Genomic DNA, 13,002 nt, shown 5'->3' on the forward strand with positions numbered 1-13,002 from the left:
TCAGCTTTCTAAAGGTTCATGGTAGCGTTGACAGTCGTGCTAAATGAGTGGCGTAATCAATAAAAAATCAAAGCACATCTGCTTTCTTCTGTTGGAGGCAGTGGCTTTCGCATAAATTATAGAAGTACTCACGGAAGGCTCAGGGACCACATTCGATTAATCAATCAATCAGTAGATCAATCAATCACTCACTCAATTAACCCATCACATTACTTTTTCTGAAGTCATTGAGAAGCAGTAGCTTCCACAATGCCTCCAGATTTTCCCGGTTTACACGGCAGCGTGAGCGGCTCAATCCCTCAACACTCAATCATTCAATCAATCAATCAATCCATTAGTGAGTCAAATCGGTTCATTGAGAGAAGCAACTTTCACAAAACCTTCAGATGGATTTTTCGGATGACTGCTGTGGCAGCGTCAACGACGTCACTGGGTAAGGATAGTATCGCCGAAAGGTATAGCAAATCAAATCCCCAAGGGGACCAGTAGTGAGTCATCGGCTGCGTCTCTCTGACCGCTTTCTCGAGAACATCGACGCACTCTTCGGGCTCCTTCCTGATTAGCGGGCCGGAACACTTGTCCGACACTTTAAGCCATTCATCGATCTCCTCCTGGCTGTAGTCGGCAATCACCTCAGGATCCTGCTTTCCCAACTCCCGCATCACGTGATCCTTGGACGCCAGAAACATCCAAGTGATGGGTGTCCTTCAAAAAAAAAAACGAAAAATTGGGAAACCTTTTTATGACAGTGCTTTAGTCACGTGAATAACATTGTATTTTTATTTATTCAGTGACAAAAGGTACGACAACATCGCTTAGAGATCATAAGTTAATGGATGATGTTCTATGAGGTTGCAAGGTATATCTGGTTTTGGGCAGATCTCGTTAAGAATAATACTTGCCACAGTGGCTCGGGCTATATGCTGCCGAGCCCGAGGTGACGGGTTCGATTCGTGGCCATGGTGGCAGTGTTTTGATGGGGCTGAAAGGTAAATTCGGTTGCTTCTAATTTTGTTAGAAGTGTATTTGTTGGGCTCTTATGCTTCTTAAAGAGAGCTCAAGTTGTACTTCTCTTTTTTTTTCAAGGTGTGTAACGTTTGCCTTAGAAGTGTTTGAGGTGTATTGTCTGCAATTAAGCCGCAAGCTTTTGCAGCCGAGAGTAGGTGAAATAGTCCTATAATCTGCGTGTTTTAAATGAGCATCGTGCAGTAAAAATAAAGCAATAAGGAGGAGCTGATAACTGCGCATGCGCATGTTTTTACTATTTGCCATTTTGAAGAAAATTTCTGTAAATGTAGGTTTTTAAAACTTGGTCAAGCTTATAATTCTTGTCTTGTAGGACAATTAACCCAAGTAGAGTTTCCTCAAGTTTTTTTTTTGTAGTGCACTGCATTGCGACAGTGCAGCCACAACTATGTGACGTCAAACTCTGCAGCGTGTCTATAAATTGCGGAATGTCAGGTGTCTGCTATGATGGGCAATGCGTGCATCTGAACCACATGCGAACTTCTCATACAGGTGGGTCCCTAGGATTTCTTTTTTTTTAATCGAACGTTACACGAATGCACGTAATTGTACCTATTTCGTGGATAAATGGGTTCATTGCTGCGTTCTAGGAAATATATTTAAACTGGTTTAGGCTTTCGTTACGCTCATAAAAATTTTTTGTAGAGTGGACATTTCTGTGGATGTGGCTATTTCTAGCACAGCTCAGCAATGCATGACATGTCATGACATGTCAAGCTCATATGAGATGCCTTGACATGAGATGCCACATGTCAATGAGTAGGCATTGCCATGGTGCCAAGGCCTTGTGGATACAAAGTTAACTAAAAGAGCTACTGCAGTAGCCCTTTAAGTTAACTTAAAGAGCTCTACAGCTCGGCAGGGCTTTTTCTTTAAGTGTTGGAGTTATAAAGTGCAGTTCATTTAATCTGATTTTTTTAAACCAAGAGGCCTCCACGCAAACTCTACATATAGTGATGCTTTAGGAAAGAAAAAAATCTTTGATATGCGACTCAGTGCTCGCGGGTCGTTTTTGTCGAATATACATTTTCCATATGATTCGGAAATTTCACTATCGGAACACCCCTAATTAAAAGTAGAAATATCAAGTAGAGATAGACAAAATACTGGAGTACAATAGATGTGCTAAACCCTAATTACCTCAAGCAGTCTCGCTGACTATTTTTCTGTGCCCTGTTCTAAATACGGCGCCATTAAGGATCATCATCATCATGTAGCGACAGCAGAGGAGCCTTGTGAATGGCCGATGTGGCGATCCTAGTTTTGGGCTAAGCGACCAACGTGCGACTGGCAACCACTGCCATTCACTGACATGACCCAGCAGACTGACTGATCCATGCGTCAATGATTTGTGGTACCTGGCGAGCATAATTACCTGCGATTTTCATGATGTAGAAAGTCGTGCTCGTCAACACACTCTGCACCAGAAAGGCGCACGGCTTTTGGCGCGCGTTTGGAACCGGTTGCATTAAACAGGATATTGCTAACATGCCTTCGGCATGAAATAATTATTTCTTGCACGTTCAGGAAATCAGGGCCCCATAGCGTCGTTATGGAGTCAGCATTATGTAATTAAAAAATTGCCTTCGCTCTTTATGAAAAAATGCCGCCAGTTCCACGAAGTGAAATCTGTCGGAACAGCGGAGCTGTGGACGTTCTGTTTCTGCGTTTGTCGCATATGTTTCTTTTTTTTCGCAGTGGTAGTCTTCATTTTAGACCAAAGGAACGACTACATTTCCGCTGTTTCGACTGTTTTCACTTCGTGGCACGTGTTCTGGATGCTGCTCGCGCCAAGCGGCGTCCATCGTGCGAAGAGCGCGCGGCGCAAGCACCTGCTATGATACCCCGCGCCTCTCCTCCTCATCCCCGGCCGGCGCTCTGATTGGTCGGTTCCTCTTCTCCCGGCGAGTGGGTCACGGGACCTCTTCGCCTCTGCTCCTGCGTGACGGCGCCGTCATCGACGGCGCACGCTCGACTAAGAACAGCTCCGCTGTTAAAAAGTGACCCCGGGTGTGGAGAGCAAAAATGTGTGTGCGTGAGTGTACGTAAACGCAGTGCTCACCTATAGGCTGCAGGCTCCACTGTGACAAAGTCGACGCCCTTGCCCTGACACTCCCGTCGAAATGCATCCATCATGGAGATGACGGCGGCCTTCGTCATGCAGTACGGCGCTACCATGGGCAGTGTGAGGCGGCCTAGAACGGAGCCAACTGGCAGTGGAGGTGGTAAGCCTGGTAACGTGCAAACATTTCAAATTTCACATAGAAATTGCAAATTCTTGCATCAATCATAACTCTCAATAACTACATTTTTATACTCGATTTCTTTGAATATCAGGATTATAGACGAATGTGCGGGGTTTCTGCGAATATCTCTGTCGTCAGCGACGGCACGGTACTCCAATGTGGCATATTGTTGGCTTCAAGTAACCACTATAAATCAACAACACCAAAAACACAGAGTGCCATGGTTTTTATATAAGTTATGGCGTTTCACGTGCCACAACCGCGATCTGATTATCAGCTACAACGTAGTGGAGGACTCCGAGTTATTATTGCGATATCGATTATATGAACACTCCAGGTGCATTTCCGCCGTCGCCGTCGCCGTGATGTTCCGTATAAAGTCCAAGTGCGATAACACCAAGGCCGTGCGCCGTACGCTGTATGTGTGAGCGAAAGCGTGCAAGGGTGGGCCGAGGATAATGGCTTGATCTCGCGCGTGCATCGGAAGAAGGCGGGGAGTAAAGGCATCGTCTTCCACACGCGCGCAAGGCCCCAGGGGGGGTGGGGGGGGGGGTGTTAGGTGCACTAAGAGCTGATAGTTTCGTGTGCGCTGTGTTCTCGCCGCTTAGTTCGCGTTGAAGCTATAGGCAGCATAACGGTCAATTTGCTCGCTATTGCTGCTACTCTTCGTGACGCCAGCGTTTTGACAGCGAGTGTCCTGCGCTCATCGAGTGAGATGGATTGACCTTTGCCTACGCGCTCGTGACACCGTGCTTGTTATTTTAGTTAGCAGGCGAATGTTTACGAGCGTTTTTGAATTCCGCCTTTATTGGATCGCGGTCGGCGCAAGAAAAGAACTAATAATTTTTACCGTCCTTTCTCACCATGTCTGCTGATTCACTTCCCGAAAAAAAAAAGAAAGAGCGGTTTATTCCTCTTTCGAAAGAATTTGTCGTAGCGTGAAAGACAATCGTCTATTCTGCGAAGCAGTACTGGCAGCTATGTTGCATATCCAAAATTACTAGTCCATAAACGCGCACATTCATTTAATAATTGCAGTCTAGTTCGAAGGGCGAAGCAGTGATAGCGATAACAAGCACGCGAGGACTGTGCTGCTGCGCACTGTTTCAAGATCACCCCGGAGGCTACCAAGTGTCATGGGTATATCTGACATGATGGTAAGTGCTTATACGGTGAAACTGCGACATTAGAACTCAGGCAGAATCGTGCGCACATGCCCATGCACATGTTCGAAGCTGAGCAGGCGCGCGCTCGGCAAGCGTGCTTATCGAGTGATATAGCTGAACTGAAGGTATCTAGTTTACTATACTGAAAGCAAGCATGCAGTGAAAAGCGAGCGACCTGAGGGCGGCGGACACGCTGCTTCCCTCCGCCCTTCCCTTTCGAACCGCTCCTCAATATTCCCTACCCTCCGTGTCGTCCGAAACTTCTTCGACAGGCCTCTTCCGGCTGCCACCGCATCACGGTTATGACGATGATGCTGATGTTTATTGGCATCCCCTTTGAAACAGAGGCGATGATGAATTCTCCTAGCCTGCTTCAGTTCATCAGACATGCTAAACCGGTTACTAACGATGATGATGATTTAATGGCATCCCCTTTGCAAAGGGGCGATGACAAATAGTCACCTATAGCCTGCTTGATTTAATTAGGTATGCTATACGTGTTTTTTTATCTAGCGTTTTTGTATACAGCTCCTTAATCTGTTTTTTTCCCTTCAAGCTTCTTCTCTGCTTTTTTTCACCAATACTTTAAACGTCTCTTGCTTATCTCGACTGCTGACTGGCTGACGCTTCCGTCCAAGTTAAACCCAAGCGCTTCTGGAAGGTGTATGTCACCTACGATTCTCACTGGGTGAATCCCTTGGCATTCCATTAGGATGTGCTGAGTGACCTCCGGATTTTTCCTGCAGCGTACACATGCCTCATCTAATTCCGAATATTTGCTCCGGTATGTTGTTGTACTTAGGCAAGCCACTCGAGCCTCAAATTGCAAGGTACTGCCCTTTGTGTTGTCGTACAGATTCGCCTTTCTAATTTCTTTCTTTTCGTTCATGTAAATCTCCATGGTCCGTGTTACAATACAATATGCCAATTCTTACAATACGCCAAATCAGCGCCATCTCGCGGCAGTGGCAGGAAACTTCTGTAATGATGCATGGTCTCCGAGATTTGGCAGCGCGCGCTGTCTTAATGAGTACGTGACTCACGTACATGGGGAAGATTTTCACTAGAGCTCGGCAGAGCACATTGTAGTCCATCAGTGTAGACATTTGGGTTTGTTGGTGTAACATGTATACAGATTTTCTTCTTTTAGCGCAAAAAAAACACACGGACGTAGCGCCTGTGTGTGTCTCCGTTCTTCTCTACGTCCGCGTGTTTTTTTTTTGCGCTACAAGAAGAAAATATGCAAACACTGTAGTGTTCATATACTTTAATATTGATTTGGCATACGAGGCCTTATTTTTCAAATGTTATATTATTTTATATAAAGTTCACTGTTCGAACACCCCCTGCGATTGTAAACAAAACAGAGTCGTTTTCTATTGTGCATCCCTTCTTATTTATAGCGTTTCAAGATGCTCTCCTACTAAATTATGTATGTGTGCTCTGTGCAATCTACCAGAGGCGGAAACTGGCAGACACCGTGCACTTGTGTCGGCACTGCTGGGGAAAGTGAGAACTTTCATTGTTTCACATTTACTGCCGAGGGCCGCGTGCCCCTTTTGACGTTGTTGTCACAGAACTTCCAGAAAAGGTACCAAATTAAAGTGTTATATGGCAGTGTTTGAACATCGTAATCAGTAAAACGCTTGCCTGGCTGCTTTGTATGCATTGTGCAGTGAATTGTGCTGGCATTTTTCGGAGGCAGTCAGTGTCTAACGCTCACAGTTATGAAGATCATCTGCAGCTAAACTCGTGTTCATTTACTATTTTGAATAATTGACGGTTCCTTTTACTCTCCACCACCCTCAAATAGTTAGCCTAGAAGACAACACCTTTATATTGGAGGCATCAAATACATGCACCTTGGTAATAAATCACCCCGCAGAGGTCGCATGCATAGTCATTTATTAGCCTCGCAACTATCGAGGTGCCACTTAGTGGCTGGGGTTTCGAGCTGGTGATCACGACGTCACGGGTTTGCTTGCCAGCTGCGGCTGCTGCTTTCCGATGGGGGTCAAATGCAAAAAGTATACTAGTTCACCGAGGTTAAAATCGGACGTTAAAGAGCCCAACATGGTAAAACTTAATCAGAGCCCCACTCCCACTCACTGCCCCATCTTCGCTACGGCATCTTTGTTGATTTAGCATGTACAGTCCCACGTTTTTTGTCTAAGCGTATATTTAATCCATTGGCTATACTCCCACGATTACAATTGAAGGTTTACGTTGACGATCGCTATGTCTTTAGCATTGTGTTTTCGTCCCCTTCTGTGGTCCTGCGTGCTCTTTTGCACTTTATCTGAAGTTATGAAGGTTTACGTTACTGAGCCCTCAACCCACGCACAAAAAGTATGATGAAAAATGCGTCGCTCTTACCCAGGGGACTGGCTACAGTGACGACTCTGCCTTGACTCTTCCTCAGGAGTGGCAGGAATCGTTTGATAACACGAAGGACACCGAAGAGGTTGACGTCAAACATTTTGGTTATTGTTTCCATTGTCGTCCACTCTAAAAGTCCGCTGCTCCCAATTCCAGCGTTCGCCACCACTGACCAAAGTACTGCGTTGAGAGCGAAAGAGAGAGAAAGTGCAAGGAAATGAAAGGCCGGAAAGTACTGTGTCCGAAAGTGCTGCGTTCGAAAACCACAAGTGCTCCATACGATGGCAACGAAGGTGCAGAATTGAAACATTGAGCGCTGGCTGAACAAGGAAGGCTGGAGCCTCGAGCTGTCTTTCGTACAAAGGGCTCTGACAAATACAAGTCCCCTTGTCGGAACATTGCTTCCAGGCTAAAGCTTTTCTTGGTCGACCAGAGTTGATCAGTTCAAGTCCGCGATATGTCACTAATATAACGTTAATTCATTATAACCAGCTTGAAGCAATGAAATATTGCTCTGTTGACATCACTTCACCATGGTATATCCTCCTGAATCCCATCCTACATGATATTGTATAGCACATTACCTTTCAATGTCTCTCAAAAATAATTTGGAAGCGATTACATTCATCTTTCGTACGAAGTTAGATGCACGTTGATCAGTATGAAAGTGGTTTATTCTTTAGTATTAAACCACACAAAAGACTAAGTACATAGAAGAGACGTGGCACACACAACGACTGGAAAACGATCTAGTCGTTGTGTGTGCCACGTCTCTTCTCTGTACTTCGTCTTTTGACTGCTTTAATACTCAAGAATATGTACCAACTGACCCAGATCGCAACTCTACTGAAAGTGGTTTAATTATGCTCTGGCACTAATTATGCACACAGTAGTTTCGTCATAGACGACGGAAAATGCTTGTGAAGTGTGTTTCAAAAGCCACCAGATAACTTGGAAATTCAGGATCCAGGATCAACTCTCCCCCAGCCCACCACAAAATGTCCCATTACCTTCTACGTAGTTCTCTCTAGCTTATATCGTGTCTCAACTTTCTATCTAGCCCCGTTGAGGCAGAGATAGAGGTATTTACAGTGACAAACGCGAAATGTATTCTGAGTTTGTTCACATACATGGACATGTTACACCAACTAACCACGGTCTATTTAACTAAAATAAGTTTTTCACGTTCGTGACATGCCAGTACATAGCATGAACCGACCTGAAAAGCGCTAATGTTCCTCAGCAGCTGTCTATGGGCCTCAGGGGAATTTAAGGAATCACTAGACAGACATATTCATATATAGAGCCACGATGAAATCGTTCATCTTATTCAAGGACAACACACGGGAATTTCGGATCTAAATGTCATTATGACTTTTGACTGCTGTTTCTCTTCGCCCAGAGACAGTGGTCTAGTTGCCGAGGATTGTTGCCACATAAGTTCGGTTAAAACTGCGCAATTCGTCGAAAGCTGCCACATATTGCCTGGGACAGTGCACGCCTCACAGAGTAGCCGATCGTGAGTAGCAAGTAGACTGAAGCAAATGGCAGAGGGTGAAAATGGCGGCAAATGAAGGCTATAGTTGGAACAAAGAATATTTATATTTCTTCGGTGAGTTCCTGTCTCTACAGACGTCAGAAGAAAATTAACTTTTTTTATCACTTGCAATGTTGCCATTGTCTTTTGATATATAAATTATCTCTCATAAGAATGCTGTACACAGGGGGAAAACGTAGGTTTCAACTTTTTCGATATGGGTAGCACCATAAAATAAAATATTATTCCGTCTGGTAAAATACCAGAATTACTTTTATAATTTATTTTATATGCTAAAACCATATCAGTGAAGTACTCTTTTATGCGTATATCTTAAAAGCATGTCAAAAGCACTTCACTGGCTAAACAGCTTACGAAACCTCACATGCAAGATAGAAGTAGCGTGTCAACTATTTGTTCAATATTGAGTTTATTTATACGTCGTTACTTTCCCACCAGAATATCTATGCTCTAACAGCTGGTCCAAAGGACTCCTACTCGCTCAGAGTAGAGTAACTTTTCAGCTGCTATCCACGGCGATGGTTCTGCGATGGCCTGCGCCTAAGCACACTTGATTGTGGGATAGATTGCCGTCTGTGGAGGCCTCAATTTTGGTGAGGAGGAAATGCAGAAATACTAGTGCCCACTAACTTGACCACATGTTTGAGAACGACAGGCGATCAAGGTCAAATACGAGCCATTATCTCTCACAGCTACTTTACGAGTTTGATGCACCAAACAAGCCGAATTCAGCCTCACGGCAGTTCTCTACCTTGGCTTGAACTCACTTTTGTATGGGTTCGGGCATCACTAAAATTTCAGTTTTAGTTGGGATGTTTTTCACTCCTACTGGACAGACCAGGAGAGTAGCTTTGACAATATACTGAATGACAAGTGAACCTCAATGCGAGATTTGTGGGCAAGATTTCAGTGGCTGTCAAGCCAAGGGATCGATTGAAATGATGCGACGTGAGGTATTTGTCTACGTTTTCATCTTTCTTATCTCCAATGACGCGCGGTCTTATCTTTTCTAGGTTTCTAAGCGCGAGATTTGTTGCCTGCGCACAGAGATGTGCAGAGGATGCTCCTGAACTTACGCTGTTATCCGCACTATTTATCTTCATCGTGATGCTTCCACTCCCTTTCGAACATCCGCCGGGCTTTATGAAGGTCATCAAAAAAAATTGCGTCCTTTATAAATGCGCCTGGCCGACAGCCGCTTGAGATCTGATTCTATGATTGCATACACATTGCTTACCGCCTATCGTTGCCACAATAACAAAATTAACATTGCTTGCTTTATCGGCACAAGTTCAACAGACTGTTTACACTATAGTCAACGTCTCAGCCAGCTTGCAGTCGGTGTCCTCATGGTCACTACACCGCGACAGTATTGTCGTTCTTATTATTGTATAGGCTCATAGAAACACGCACGTCGCGGTACGTGCTTGGAATGCTGAAACTGACCTACGTAGTTTTGTAACGTACCTCTGGCACCCAGCTTTTCCTTAACGGCGACGAAGGCATCATGCACTTGCTCTTGCTTCGTGACGTCCATTTGCAAGACAATGATGTTTTTCCGGTGTTTCAGCTCATTGGCCCCGTCGCTGTTCGAGTTGAGACAACCGGCGAACACCAAAAAGTCCTTGTCAGACAGCCGCTTCGCTAGCCGGTGGCCGAAGCCGGTGTCGCATCCTGTAGAGCAAAGCGGCTGAGTTGAGTGAGACGATCGTTTAATTTTGTTGTGCGTTTCTGCGTAACCGCTATTTATCCGAAGTGCACTAAAGCATCGTACGTGACGAGTGGACACTATATGCAAGTAGGATGGTACAATGAAATTAAATAATAATGCATAATAATGATCAAGAACTGCAGGAACCACATATACGCCTGCTACTACTCCGGTCAATACGCCTGCTCCGCGCTGTTATTTTAGGGCTATTTAACGACGTGCTGCCAGTTAAATGCGTCTTCATGAACTTGGCCCATATCCTATGCCAACAAGCTTCGTCTGTGAGACAATACTTTTCATGGAGCCTTCACGGTGTTTGTTTGTCGAGCGAACAAAACCTATTCGCGAAGAAAAGAAAAAAAACACTGTGATGTTGAATGGTGCCTTAAACCTGTGGTTATTGAGCTAAAACCATCACAATATTGTTGTTATTGTCTCTTGTATATTGAGATGCATTATGGAGAAAAAAAGGGCAGGTCTTGCCCGAGTTTGGCTAGCTTGAATGATCTCTTGTCTGGCAGTAAAATGTAGCAACTTTTTTGTTATGGCAAATAATTGAGCATCATCAGCGTGACGTTTTCATACATATGACAATATCCGAGGTCGGAGAGAGCTTCCTCGTGAATTTGATGTCCTTGTCGCCAATAGTCAATTAACGTGCACGTAGTTGCTTTCTCCTTACGAAACATCGTCTCTCTGTAAAGCTGGTCTTTCTGTCATTTCTTCCCTTTCAGACGTGTGACGTAGGAAGCTAGTTTGACCTGTTTTTCTCGCAGCTCTGTTCGACGTAAACAGGGCGATAAACACGGCCTTGTGATGCTTCGCAATGACACATGGTGGCCAAGCTGCATGCTTACAGGAATGTCTTGGGACCAAAGGAAATAATCGCAGTTCAAGTTGAAGTTATAGGAATTAAGGGCGGTGCAAGTTAAAATGATATAATTTGAGTGATGTGACAGGAGCTCTCACAATGAAAGCATTGTTGGGGAATCACCCTAACAGACAACTAAATGAGTACTGAAATAAAACTACTGAAATGAAGGAAAGGCATTGACATAAAGCTATTGAAATACATGGCACAGTCAGTGAAGGCTGCGCCTGCTTTACACTTTTGCAAACAAAAAAGAAAAACCTAATTATTTATAGTATTCTATTCAGGTTTTGAAGATGAGCTTGGCGTGCGCATTAAAAAAAGTGCTAGCCAGTTAGTCCACTTTTCCAGAATTTTCTAGAAGCTGGGTGCGCATCACCAGCTAGCTCGCACGCTCAGGAATGCCTGTGGCTAACCTAGAGGGCAGAGCTGTGATGTTACCGGAGCCCTCCACTACGGCGTGCCTCATAATCAGAACTGGTTTTGGCACGTAATACCCCAGAAAGAAGACGAAGTTACCTAGGCTTAGCCATTAGATTTCCATTCCCGGGGTTAAATTAAAAGAAATTTAAAATAACATACAGTGCTTTTAAGCTGTTTCGTTGCCTATAGGAAACTGCTGATTTCTTGAAGATTTCGAAGTCGTGCTTCTGTCACCGTTCCGTTGAGCATTGCGTTGAGCAGGAGGACGTACGCTGGTACATACACCGTGCACTATAACCACTGTAGCTTTTGTAAAGCGTCACATTTTCACACTTAGAAGCGACAGCAGTGCCTATTTTGGCGAGTTTGATTTTCTTTACCTCCGAGACGCTTTACATGGCAGTGACTCACAAACTACTTCTGTAAATTTGACTATAGTGGTTGTTACTTTTAGGCATGCTGAAAAATAGAAAAAAAAACAAGTAGGGCCAATAATGTTATCGACTGTGTCAGCGCACCTATATGCTTAAAAAGTTGATACTTTACCATCGTTGAAGTGTACATGTGGGACTGGCTTATGCGGCACGCTTATGCTCACCGATAATGCAAGCGCAGCCACTTAAAACTGCAAGACGATGCCATACGGACCAAAAGCAGCTAAATCGATGCTAATGCATGAATTTACTTACCTGTAATGAGCACCGCTTTTCCATCTCCTTGCACTTCCGTTACGAAGGCGCACCTCGAGAGGTACCGGGATAGAGTGTAGGACAGCTTAACGGCAACCCACACTGAGCCGACTACCAGTGATATCTCATGTAGCGGCGTCAGGAAGTTCCAGAAGTTCCATAGCAGAAATAATAAAACCAAGAAGAGCACCCACGGCGTTCTTATTGGGCAAATGGTCGAGTTCTTCATATTCTGCAGGCACAACAAAGACATTTCTCGGTTCTCAGCTTCTCACAGTACCGTTGGTTGTGGTAGAATGAAGTGCACTGCCACTTCCGATGAGGCGGTGCAGGTCAGCGGACGCTGTTCGGAACGAGCGTGTCCCACAATGAGGACACAGTGTCAAACAAAGTGAAACCGTTGTCACACAATGTGACACAATGAGTGGCAGTGGCACTATGCAATAGAATGCCGGACACAAACACGTCGAGTGGACGCACTCACACCTCAAACCTCGATGCAGCCGCTGGGAATAGACTATCCTCTCGACGGCATCCGTCGCTCCGACACGAACAGCACGCGTTCTACATTGAATGGCCAAGCGTGGGTCTGGCGAGGGCGAGTGAGGAAAAAAATATCACGCGCCAATTTTACCGAAGGTATTCGCTGTACGTAAAGGCCGCGTAATTGGCCAATACTTGTAGCCGACTAGGTGAGAGTGGACACCAATCAAAGCGTCGGCCAAGCACAAGGGCTACCAACTGCTGCGAGAATGTGTTAGTTTAACCTGTATTTAGCAAACAAAGAAAGAAGGAAACGATCACAGAAAAAGAAAAGGGCTCGCATAGGGAAATATTAACCCATAAAAGCAGAGGAACGCAATTCCGAGGATCAGCTTACAAGAGAAGCTAACTCATTCGCAACTGTTCCTCTCCATAAAACACAAATAAAAA

General features: G+C 44.8%; 1 protein-coding gene across 1 annotated transcript; it reads right to left on the reverse strand.

Annotated features, from left to right (window-relative positions):
* Positions 1–351: 351 nt before the first annotated feature.
* LOC119465373 (D-beta-hydroxybutyrate dehydrogenase, mitochondrial) lies at positions 352–12,771 on the reverse strand. The gene is made up of 5 exons (XM_037726159.2): positions 12,070–12,771; positions 9,843–10,049; positions 6,815–6,997; positions 3,089–3,221; positions 352–705 (listed from the first exon to the last, which is right to left on the reverse strand). Exons 1-5 carry the CDS (start codon positions 12,320–12,322, stop codon positions 372–374), a joined length of 1,110 nt encoding a protein of 369 aa, XP_037582087.1. The 5' UTR covers positions 12,323–12,771; the 3' UTR covers positions 352–371.
* Between the last annotated feature and the right edge of the window lie 231 nt (positions 12,772–13,002).

The sequence above is a fragment of the Dermacentor silvarum genome, chromosome 9 (assembly GCF_013339745.2).
Source record: "Dermacentor silvarum isolate Dsil-2018 chromosome 9, BIME_Dsil_1.4, whole genome shotgun sequence".
In the NCBI taxonomy this organism is placed as follows: Eukaryota; Metazoa; Arthropoda; class Arachnida; order Ixodida; family Ixodidae; genus Dermacentor; species Dermacentor silvarum.